The 12226-nt window shown below is 49.4% G+C and overlaps 1 protein-coding gene across 1 annotated transcript; it reads right to left on the bottom strand.

The window, feature by feature from the left end:
* Positions 1-246: 246 nt before the first annotated feature.
* pou4f3 (POU class 4 homeobox 3) lies at positions 247-2602 on the bottom strand. The gene is made up of 2 exons (XM_062969375.1): positions 2125-2602; positions 247-1291 (listed from the first exon to the last, which is right to left on the bottom strand). Exons 1-2 carry the CDS (start codon positions 2218-2220, stop codon positions 365-367), a joined length of 1023 nt encoding a protein of 340 aa, XP_062825445.1. The 5' UTR covers positions 2221-2602; the 3' UTR covers positions 247-364.
* Positions 2603-12226: the final 9624 nt, after the last annotated feature.

Here is a 12226-nt window from a genome sequence, read left to right as displayed (position 1 = left end):
TTGAACCCCTAATCCACCCCCCCCCCCCTTGGCTACAGCCCTGCCTGCCACAGATGAAGGCAAAACATCAGGAGAAAATACTTATGGAACATGGCCATACAGTCCGGAAAACTCACAGCAACCCAGGCTCCTTCTGAGTTAGACCCAAGTTGAGATCTTTACGCATTTCTATCTCTATCGATGATGTGCACAGGTCTGTCTCTCGGTCTCTTCAGGCGCCACGAAAGAGGTTCCTGCGGGGCTGGTTTCCTTGTCGAGCCGCGCGACTGGCTTCCCCGCGCGTGGATCTCTCTCTCTCTCTCTCTCTCTCTCTCTCTCTCTCCGCGTGTGCCTGCGCCTGTGGGTCCCTCCCCGCGCGCCCTGCTCAGTGGGCGGCGGCGTACTTCATGCGCTTCTGCTTCTGGCGCTGGTTGCAGAACCAGACGCGGACGACGTTCTTCTTGAGCTCCAGCTTCTCGGCGATGGCGGCGATCTTCTCGGAGGAGGGCCGCGGCTGGAGCGCGAAGTAGGCTTCGAGGGAGCGCTTCTCGGGCGCCGCGATGGAGGTGCGCTTCCGCTTCCGCTCCGCCCCGCCGCCCGCCTGCCCGCCGCCGCCGCCGAAGAGCAGCTCCCCGCCGCCGGCCTTGGCGCTGCTGCGGAGCCTCTGGGCCGCCTCGGCCTCGGCCTCGTCCAGCCAGGCGCGCAGGACGGGCTGCAGGGCCACCATGTTGTTGTGCGAGAGCGTGAGCGACTCGAAGCGGCAGATGGTGCTCTGGCTGAGCGAGCCCACGCCCGGCAGCTTCAGCTCCGCCAGCGCCGCCCCGACGTCGGCCTGGGTCACGCCGAGCTTGATGCGCCGCTGCTTGAAGCGCTCCGCGAAGGCCTCCAGCTCCCGCGGGTCCGAGTCCACGTCGCCCAAGCAAGGCGGAGGGGGCGGAGGCGGGTGCGGGTGCGGAGGGGCCTGCGCCATGAGGTGGCCCAAGTGCGGGTGCAGCGACGGGTCGGGGCCCCCCATCAAGGCGGAGGGAGGGAAGTGCTCCAGCAGGTCGCCCTCGAGGCCTTGGTGGGGGGGCGGGTGCGGCGGGTGGGGGTGGGGGTGCTGGAGCGGGTGGTGCGGGTGCCCGCCGCCGCCGCCGCCGCTGCTCATGGCCTGGAAGGGGTGCTGCTGGCTCTTGGTCTGCGACGACGACGACGACGAGGAGGAGGAGAGCAGATCCGCCGCCACCAGCAGGCTCTCCTCGAAGCCGCCGAATATATGGCCCTGGAGCTGCAAGGGGGAGAAGCGCGGAGGAGGGTCAGTGGGGAATACATCCTGTCAAGTCTGCCGCCAGGCACGCTTCCCCCCTCGCCCGCCCGCCCGCCCGCTCTCCCGCTCTCCCGCTCTGTGCGCGGAGCAAAGCGGAGCAGAGATCCCCCCTCGAAGCTCAGGTCATAAAAATTAATACAGAGACAGAGGGAGGAGGAGGAGGAGGGAGGGAGGGGGGAAAGAGGGAAAGACTAGAATCAGAGGATCCTGGAGTTGGGAGAGACCTCACAGGCCACCCAGTCCAACCCCTGCCAGGAAGCAGGAAAACCTCATTCAAAGCACCCAAAGCATCCAAAGTTTAAAAGCATTCAAAAGAAGGAGCCTCCACCACACTCCGGGCCAAAGAGTTCCACTGCTGAACAGCTCTCACAGTGAGGTCAAATCTCCTTTCCTGTAGTTCAGTGGTTCTCAGATGTTTTGGCCTTCAACTCCCAGAAATCCTAACAGCTGGTAAACTGGCTGGAATTACTGGGAATTGTAGGGCAAAACACTTGGGGACCAATAGAACCACTGCTATAGTTCGAAGCCATTGTTCTGCGTCCTAGTCTCCAGGGTGGCAGAAAACGAGCTTGCTCCTCACATATTTATACATGGCTTTCATCATGTCTCCTCTCAGCCTTCTCTTCTGCAAGCCCAGCATGCCCAGCTCTTTAAGCCGCTCCTCATAGGGCTTGTTCAGCAGACCCTTGATCATTTTAGTCGCCCTCCCCTGGACACATTCCATTGCGGTGCCCAGAATGGGAGGAGAGGCAGGCAAGCGGTTGTTCTGCCGGCGACACGAAACCAAAACATCCAGCGCAACCTGTCAAAACGCAAGTGCGCCTGAAGGAGCGACCTACCTGCGGGGCCGAGAGGCAGGCGTGGAGTCCCGGGGGGAACTTGGGGGCCTCCGGCAGCGGGAGGCCGAAGGGGTGCTTGGGGTTCATGCCCAGCATCGTGGCGGCGGAGGAGGCGCACCTGCCGGCAGGTAAGCAGCAGCAGCAGCCCCTGGCATCCGCTCTGGAGGGAGGCTCTCTCTCTCAGAGTGAGCGGCTCCCGACGCCGCTCCCACTCCCACTCCGCCGCCTCCTCTTGCTCCCCATCTCGGCTCCTCCGCTCAGCTTACCAGCCGGCCTCGCCCTGCCCTGCCCTGCCTGGATGCCTCGGAGGGGAAGGGAGCTCCTTTGCGCAGGCGCGCCACTACGCCTGGGGAGGAATGGGACCCCCCTCCTCCTCTGGGCAGAGGGCGTGCACGCACCCTTCTGCCCCGAGGAGGAGGAGGAGGGCTCGGTCCCATCCCTCCCCCGGCGCCAGAGTGCGCCTGCGCACAGGAGCGCTGCTGTCCGGCGGGGCTCAGTGCTGAAAGGTCTCCGAATCAGGGAAGAGCAGAACAGGCGCCAAAAGCTCCCCCTCTTCCTCCCGCGCCACACTTGGGGGTGGCCATGAAGCAAAGCGACCACACATTATTTATTATTATTATTATTATTATTATTATTATTATTATTATTGTTAAACTTTATTTGTACCCCGCTAGCATCTCCCGAAGGACTCGATGCGGCTTACAAAGGCCAAGGCCTCAACACACAATATAACAATACAAAACAAAAGGCAAATTAAAAACAATTAAAACAGTATAAACAACAAGCAATAAACAATACGCTAAAACACAATAAAACTGGGCCGGGCCAGAGTAATGGGTACAAGATTAAAAGTGCTGATGTGACAGGTGATATATAAGGCTTCTAGGGCAAGTGCAGAGTGCGATATACAATCTTAGTTCTAATAAAGTGCTTATGGGACTTGGTGTTGGAGATTTTTTATTAATCTGGGAAGGCACATTGGAACGGCCAGGTCTTCAAGTTCTTTCTGAAGACTGCCAATGTAGGGGCCTGTCTGAGATCCTTGGGGAGGGTCTTCCAGAGTCGGGGGGCCACCACAGAGAAGGCCCTGTCTCGTGTCCCCACCAACCGCGCTTGCGACGCAGGCGGGATCACGAGCAGGGCCTCTCCAGATGACCGAAGTGAACACGTGGGTTTGTAGACGGAGATGCGGTCACGGAGGTAGGATGGTCCCAAACCGTTCAGGGCTTTGTAGGTAAGCACCTGCACCTTAAATTGGGCTCGGAAAGTAAATGGCAACCAGTGGAGCTCCTTGAACAGGAGGGTTGACCTCTCTCTGTAAGGGGCCCCAGTTAACATCCTGGCTGCCGCTCGTTGGACCAGTTGGAACTTCCGAGCCATTTTCAAGGGCAGCCCCACGTAGAGCGCATTACAGTAGTCCAGTCTGGAGGTGACCAAGGCATGGACCACCCCGGCCAGATCAGCCTTCGCGAGGTACGGTTGCAGTTGGCGCACGAGTCTCAATTGTGCGAAGGCCCTCCCAGACACCGCCGACGCCTGGGCCTCGAGCGTAAGCGATGAATCCAAGAGGACTCCCAGACTGCGGACCTGTGGCTTCAGGGGGAGTGTAACCCCGTCCAGCACAGGTTGCCACCCTATACCCCGGTCAGGATTACGATCGACCAGGAGGACCTCTGTCTTGTCGGGATTGATCTTCAGCTTGTTCCTCCTCATCCAGATAGACACAGCGGCCAGGCACTCGTCCAGCACCCGAGAGGCCTCCTTGGAATTAGGTGGAAAGGAGTAGTAGAGTTGTGCGTCATCTGCATAGAGGTGACACCTAACTCCAAAACTCCGGATGACCTCTCCCAGCGGTTTCATGTAGATGTTAAAGAGCATGGGAGACAGAATAGAGCCTTGCGGGACCCCACAGCTCAAAGGCCAGGGGTCCGAGCAGGCGTCTCCCAGCTTCACCATCTGGGAGCGACCCTCCAGGAAGGATCGGAGCCACGACAAAACCGTGCCCCCGAGACCTATCTCAGAGAGTCGTCCCAGAAGGATACCATGATCGATGGTATCGAAAGCCTCTGAGATGTCCAAGAGAACCAAAAGGGTCACACTCCCCCTGTCCAGCTCTCTACGGAGGTCATCCACCAAGGCGACCAAGGCTGTCTCGGTGCCGTGACCAGGCCTGAAACCAGACTGTGACTGATCTAGGTAGTTGATGTCATCTAGAAAGCCCTGGAGCTGGGAGGCAACCACCCGCTCCAGCACCTTACCCAAGAAAGGGAGGTTGGAGATTGGTCTGAAATTGTTCAGCACCGTGGAGTCAAGGGAAACCTTTTTAAGGAGTGGACGAACCACAGCTTGTTTCAGATGAGATGGAAAACATTAACGTAGGCATAGGCAAACGTGGGCCCTCCAGGTGTTTTGGACTTCAACTCCCACCATTCTTGACCGCCTCAGGCCCTTTCCTTTCCCCCCTCAGCCGCTTAAGTGGCTGAGGTGGAAAAGGAAAGGGCCTGAGGCGGTCAGGAATGGTGGGAGTTGAAGTCCAAAACACCTGGAGGACCCAAGTTTGCCCAAGCCTGATCTACACTGCAAATGCAGTTTGACACAGCTTCAACCGCCCTGGCTCAACAGTCTTGAATCCTGGGATTTGTAGTTTGACAAGGCCTTTAGTCTTCCCTGCCAAAGACGACTGGTGCCTCACCAAACTATAACTCCCAGGATTCCATAGCACTGAGCCAAGGCAGTTAGTTATTCCAAATTATGCTGTATCCTTGGTGTGTTGTCCACACTGCAGAATTAGAATAGTTTGGCATTATATTAACTGCCATGGCTCAATGCTCAAGTCTGTTATTCTGGGATTTGTAATTTTGTGAAATATTAATCATTCCATGTCAAAGAGCTCTGGTATCACAATAAACTACAAATCTTAGGATTCCCTAGGATGGAGCCAGGACTGAAAAAGTAGTGTCACACTGCTATCTTTCTGCAGTGTGGATGAGAGTCCAGTCTGGGGAGAGGATATGGCAGGTTGCAGACCTCCTTTAAAGTTCAGGCTAAAATCCAGGGTGATTCTGCCCTCTTGCTGTCATGGAAGCCATTCATCAGGGTTCCCTTTTCATTGGGAGCTCCACAGCTACCAGCCACATTTTCATTCCTGTCCTCCTCCAGGTCTTTCTATGGGCTTCTAATTGGCTGCTGTGTGAACAGAAGCACAGAGTGTAGAGCATTGGTTTGATGCCTTGTGGTTCTTTTATTCATATATTCTTAGTATCATCAATATATGGCATGAATCCATACCTCACTAAGGGGTTTCTTATGAAGTTCATGATCCTTTGCTAATTTTATTTTATACACTGTACCTTTGTTAAACTGCATTACCTTATCAAAACGAAACAACATGGTTTAATGGTTGAACTGGGACTTGGAAGACCCAGATTCTAGTTCCCACAAAAACTTGAAGCTCACTTTTGACAAGTTTGTCTCAGACTGACATACATTACCCAGCTATTGTGAAGGTAAGGGTGATTCATAAAAAAATAAAAATTAAATAAACACCACTGGACTTCTAAAGTGTTTTTGTGAAATTCCAGATTTCAGCAAACTATTTTGCTCAGGGTTTGAGTCTTCAGAACCAAAATATGTCAGATCCATCTGGTGGGATCTGCAGTATAACCCAGAACTCTGAAATAACGCATTATATAGTTGATAAGAAACTGAAGCAGGGTGATGGTAACATAAGAAGAACTGCTTGCTGCCGAAAAGATCTGGGTCAGCAATTCTGATGCTCACCTCTCTAAAATGTCTCAATAGGGTAACAATCTTCCTGTTATAAAATGTCTCGAAGAGTTGCTTTCAAATTTACAGGGCCGGTTGGACATATGAGGCTGCTGAAGCAGCGGCCTCGGGCGCTGGCCGCTAGGGGCGCTGTCGAGGCGTCGACAGCAGCCCATAGCGCCACAGCAGAGATTGCCCAATTCTCCCTTAGTTCCTGGACGCGGCCGCAGATCGCCCTGGCGACCTGCGGCCGCGTCCAGGAAGGGAGAATTGGGCGATCCCTGCTGTGTGCACGCACACAGCAGAGATCGCCCAATCCTCCCTTAGTTCCTGGACGTGGCCGCAGCTCGCCCTGGCGACCTGCGGCCGCGTCCAGGAAGGGAGAACTGGGCGATCTCTAGTTCCTGGACGTGGCCGCAGCTCGCCCTGGCGACCTGCGGCCGCGTCCAGTAAGGGAGAATTGGGCGATCTCTGCTGTGTGCACGCACACAGCAGAGATCGCCCAATCCTCCCTTAGTTCCTGGACGTGGCTGCAGCTCGCCCTGGCGACCTGCGGCCGCGTCCAGGAAGGGAGAACTGGGCGATCTCTAGTTCCTGGACGCGGCCGCAGCTCGCCCTGGCGACCTGCGGCCGCGTCCAGGAAGGGAGAATTGGGCGATCCCTGCTGTGTGCACGCACACAGCAGAGATGGCCCAATCCTCCGTTAGTTCCTGGACGTGGCTGCAGCTCGCCCTGGCGACCTGCGGCCGCGTCCAGGAAGGGAGAATTGGGCAAGGAGGAGGCAAGTGGACAATATCAACAGAAAGGAGGAAACCATGAAAGTGAACAAAATCTGGCAAACAGCATTTTAAAACTCTAAAATCAGGACAGTAAATAAAGAAACACACTCTGAAAACGGGAATTCCAGACATGAAACAACCAGGTAACACCTGCCAACAAAGGATTCCCACAGGTAGGGATCAGCCAGACCTTGAAGCTGCAAGGCTTTTCACTGCTAATCAAGGTGATTAATTGCAACATTCACACTTGCCTCCAACAGACAAGAATTCTTTCTCCCACCCTGGACCTTCCACAGATATATAAACCTCTCTTGCTTAGTTTCCAACAGACCTCACAACCTCAGAGGATGCCTGCCATAGATGTGGGCGAAACGTCAGGAGAGAATACTTCTGGAACATGGCCACACAGCCCGAAAGACATACAACAACCCTAAAGGGTAAATGTTTTTCCCCTGACATTAAGTCCAGTCATGTCTGATTCTGGGGTTTGGTGCTCATCTCCATTTCTAAGCCAAAGAGCCAGCGTTGTCTGTAGACTCCTCCAAGGTCATGTGGGATGACTGCATGGAGCAGTGTTACCTTCCCGCTGGAGCAGTACCTACTGATGCACTCACATTTGCATGTTTTTGAACTTCTGGGTTGGCAGAAGCTGGGGCTAACAGTGAGGGCTCACTCTGGTCCCCCAATTCAAACCTGCTGCAGCCTTTCGGTCCAGAATTTCAGCAGCTCAGCGCTTTCACATGCTGTGCCATCAGGGAATATTATTTCTTAAAGGTTGTGAATATACAATATTTCTGATTGGTTTTTTTTTTGTCTGTTAGAGGCAAGTATGAATGCTGCAATTAGGAAAAATGATAAGGATGTAATGGCTTTGCAGATTTACAGCCAGGCTGTTTCCTCTCTGAGTGAATTTTTTGTTGGGAGGTGTTAGCTGGCCCTGATTGTTTCCTGTCTGGAATTCCCGTTTTCAGAGTGGTGTTCTTTGCAATATGGTATGTGCTCCTGCCGTCTGTGGCCGTGAGAAAACAGAGGATTTACCAGACTTTGATGATGGGAATACTTTGTTGGGAGGTGTTAGCTGGCCCTGATTGATTCATGACTGGATTTCCCCTGCTTTGCTACACTCATTACAATGGTCCACGCTGGCGTGGCACTTCTGAAGGACAAGAGTTCACTTCCTGAGAAAGGAAGTGTCTATTCTCCTGGGGCTGCGTTCTCCCAAACAAAACTGATCTGAAACTAGTCCGAAGTCTGAAAAATCTTCTGAAGAGATATCATGACCAGGAAACCTTTGTGTAGTACTTGTAGACTAGAAATAACAAAAAAATTAAAATTGTTGCAAAGTTTATTAAAATATTTATTTATTAAAATGCAAGATTGGTGTTAATTCTATATAATGTTACTATATGAACATAATGTTGTTAATAAACTTCTGGTTGTAAGGTAAACTCTTTTATCCAGTCTATTCACCTCTACCTTCTACCTTTTATTTCTCGGTGATTGGGTTTTTTTTGGGGGGGGGGCACCAAAATCCTGTTTCACTTACACTTGAAAATTTCCTTGGGCCGGCCCTGCAAATTTGTGTCCCAAATGTTGTTGCCTTGGGATTTTGGGAGTATGACAGCATTTCACTTTGGGATCTTACAGATCTGCAACCATGAACAAGAATACTTTTCTATTATGTTGCAACATTTGCAACATTTGATTGAAGCCCCAAATACATTTTGCTTGGAAGCAAGTTTTCTTAGGTGCAGTGGACCAGGGTAATCTCATCTGTAGTATTTAAAAGCTATCTGCCTAAATACCAAAGGCTTTATGTCCTGACTGATATTGGAAGCTAAGCAAGGTTAATCGTGGATAGTCCTGGATGGGAGACCATCAAAAATACCACATGTTGTAGACTATATTTGTGAGGAAGTAACCAGAAAAAAACTCCCTCTGAGTAGCCCTTGTTCAATAAAACAATATGAAATTCAAGGGATTGCCATACATCAATGTACAACTTAAAGGCATGCACACACACACATATGAGAGCCAATATCTGATGCTTAACAAAAAGAAAATTCAATACCTTTCACCTATTTGAAATGTGTGCCAAACATTTGAAATGTATCAGCATTTCATTTCAGCTCTTAATCGTACCAGGCGAATTTCATCTCGTTCAGCTTGTCTGATAAGTTACTGGGGTACAGAAGATAGCTGATGCTGTTATACCCAACTGAGAACTGGGGAAGAGTTTATGACTCCTCTGGCAACTTGCTGTTCTTCTTTATAGGAATGCTCCTATGAAGTGCAAAGCTCAAAATGTTGCTTATGAAAAGAAACTACTGTAGTTAGTGGTTGAACTGGGACTAGGAAGTCCCAGATTCTAGTCCCCACAAAGCTTTGAAGCATTTGTCTGAGTACCCAACTGTGCAGAAAGTAACTTGCTGAGTTGCCAAGTTATTGTTGTGTCATCAAAAAATACAGAGAAATACTCTCTGGCTCCCTGCATGGTTTCCTCCCTCTCTGAGGCATGAAGCGAAGCATCTCCCCTCCTCCAATTTCTCTCACCCAACTTGCATAGTGCTTGCCCTGTGCTGCTGTTTGGAGCAGCTAGCCTGGCCAGGCAGTCCTCTCCTCACAGGTAAAAATAATAAAATCATTACCATTTTAGAAAACAATAAACTGCATACATCTGTTTGAAAATAAGATTCAAAAGTTAAAAACATAAACGACAGAGCACACACCCAAATTTTCCTCCTGAAAGTATGAGACTTGTAGTAAGAACATGAACTGTAGTGATTACATCATGTAAACCCTGGCTGAAGGGATTGCTGGGAGCCAAGGGGTGACAGTTATGGAGGGTCACAGTTTCAGACCAACCTTCTTTGGATTTGCATGATGGAAGTGCTCTCTTCCCCTGGCTTTCACTCCCTGAGAGCTCCTGGCAAAATGGCAAGGCAGCCAAGGGAGCAGAGGGCCTGTTGACAAGCTTGCTGTGTGCCATCACTTCCCATCAAGGCCAAGAGCCAGGCAAATGGAAGTGGAACACGAACTGGTCTTTGAAAGGCAGGGAGACAGAGTGAAGCCGCTTCCTGCCATCAGTGGGGAAATCGGCGTGTAGTCGCACAGCTCCATGCCTTGATTTATGATAAAAAATTTAAAGGAAATCATTTATATTTCAAAGGACCTAAATAGCTGCATGAAAGTTTTATCTGAAGTGGCACTGTATTTACAGACCATGCTTGAGGTAATTAATAGATGGATAAATTTCAGACTTTTGTTTTCTCTTCTCTTCTCTTCCTTCTTTTACTTCTTAAAAGCACCTTCCTGCCATTTGGGACTTGTATGTTATTGTAAACAAATAAAAGGGAAATGTTGGATTTGAATGCAAGAACCTTTGCTGATGAATAATGCTTGGCTTGGCTCGCCGCCTCAGCTTGTTGCTGTCTCTTGCTCTAGTAATGAAATTGACACTTGATCTTCTGAGTTTCATAGATGCACCAGAATTTACAATATCCCTTTTCACCAAGTTTCTTGGTGAATATGCCAGGAGGCATATTGATTTAGGATCTTAAAGTAAGGCATCATCATCATCATCATCATAATCATCATCATCATTATCCCGCCTCTCTCCTCATGGGAACTCAAGGTTACAGTACTTTAATAACACTATCAAAATAAACACTGCAAGCTCTAAACTTGAGATTATTAGGTCCTTTTATGTTGTTGTGTGCATTCAAGTTATTTCAGATTTATGGGTTTTTCTGGGACTGAGAGTATGTGACTTGTTCAAGGTCACCCAGTGGATTTTCTTGACTGAGCATGGAATTGAACCCTGGTCTCCATAGTCCAAAACTCAAACCACTATTCCATGCTGTGTCCTTTCGGGCACTCTTTATTTTCCAGCAGGAAATTCCAACCAAGTGTCTTCTCATTTTTCTCTGGATAACTTTTGGTTTAAGGTTTATAAAAACAAGCAGCTTTCATTTAGCTGGATGGATTCTTCATTACACATGTAAAATATTAATGTTTCTGGCCCTGACTGTTCTGTCTCCACCTTACAAGCAGGGGAGTCCAAAGGATAAACAGGAACATGTTAAGAGCACAGATGTTTTGTCATCTAGAAATGATATTCACAGAAATAAAGGGGACGTTGCCATTGATTCAGAGATCATTCACCTCCCAGTAAATTATTAATGCAATTTCAGGAGAAGGAAGGGAAAATAACACAATGATGAGGCTCCAGTGGTGACTTGTTGTGACCAGAAATTTGATGAAAATGAGATGGATCTCTCCACTTGACTTTTTTTTAAAAAACCTTTGACCCAGTTCAGAGATTAGGAAAGGAAACCTCTCTTATGGCTACAGCCTCGGAAAAAATGGTAATAGAAAACCAGCGTGTTCATGGCCTTGGAATTCTCTGTGTATAGAATTTGACACAAACATTTGAGGGTGGAAAATGCTGAACTTTCCATGTCTAAATTCCTTGTTATACATCTTGTCTCATTGTTCCAGTTCACACACAAGATACACCTTTACCTGATCCTATGCCCCATGGCTTTTATATACTGTATGGCTGTTGGCTCTTAAACTTGGACTCTTGGAGGTCATCAGATGTATACATCTGTTTGGATGCATTAGGTACATCTTTGCCTTCAATTCACCTGTCAACTTATGGCAACCCAGTGTTAGGCTTTTCTTAGGTAAAGAGCATTCAGAGGTTTTCTTCTGGTTATAAACTAAAACATCTCATTATTGTCAAAGGCTTTTAGGGCTGGAATCACCTGGGTGTTGTATGATTTCCAGGCTGTATGTCCATGTTCTAGCAGCATTTTCTCTTTACATTTTGCCTGCATCTGTGGCTGGCATCTTCAGAGGATCAGGTATTTGTTGGCAGTCCCCATATCAAAATTAGGATGAACTAGGCCTGTTTAACTTCCAAATCACCCAAGGTCAGATGGCAATCTGGTGCCTTCAGGTTATTTAGGCTAATAGTAAGGGTAAATATTTCCCTTTGACATTGTCTAGTCAAGTTTGACTCTGGGGGGTGGTGCTCATCTCAATTTCAAAGCCGAAGAGCTGGCGTTGTTCGTAGATGCTTCCAAGGTCATGTGGCTAGCATGACTGCATGGAGCACTGTTATCTTTCTGCCAAAGCGGTACCTATTGATCTACTCATATTTGCATGTTTTCAAACTGCTAGGTTGGCAGAAGCTGGGGCTAACAGTGGGAGCTCGTACCACTCCCTGAATTCGAACCACTGATCTTTCGGTCAGCAAGTTCAGTAACTCAGCAGTTTAACCTGCTCTTCCACCGGGGGCTTCAGATTTAGGCTAATAGCAGGTAACAAATACTCATTGGCAAATACATTTTAACTACTATTTGTCTTTTCCTGCTCAATCAGCAAGCAAATGGTTTCAATAGAGAGTCCTGGAGATGTTAAATTAAGCTATTTTTCCCAATATAAAAACTCAGATTAGGACAATTGAGGAAAGATAAAGATCTACACTTACTCTTTGTTCTTTGTTCTTCCAGAATTTCTTGGCCTTCAAGTTAAGTTATGGCGACCCCATG

Source organism: Anolis carolinensis, chromosome 2 (assembly GCF_035594765.1).
Source record: "Anolis carolinensis isolate JA03-04 chromosome 2, rAnoCar3.1.pri, whole genome shotgun sequence".
Classification (NCBI taxonomy): domain Eukaryota; kingdom Metazoa; phylum Chordata; class Lepidosauria; order Squamata; family Dactyloidae; genus Anolis; species Anolis carolinensis.
Note: the sequence above shows the minus strand (reverse complement) of the source record. Positions and strands in the feature narration are given on the sequence as shown.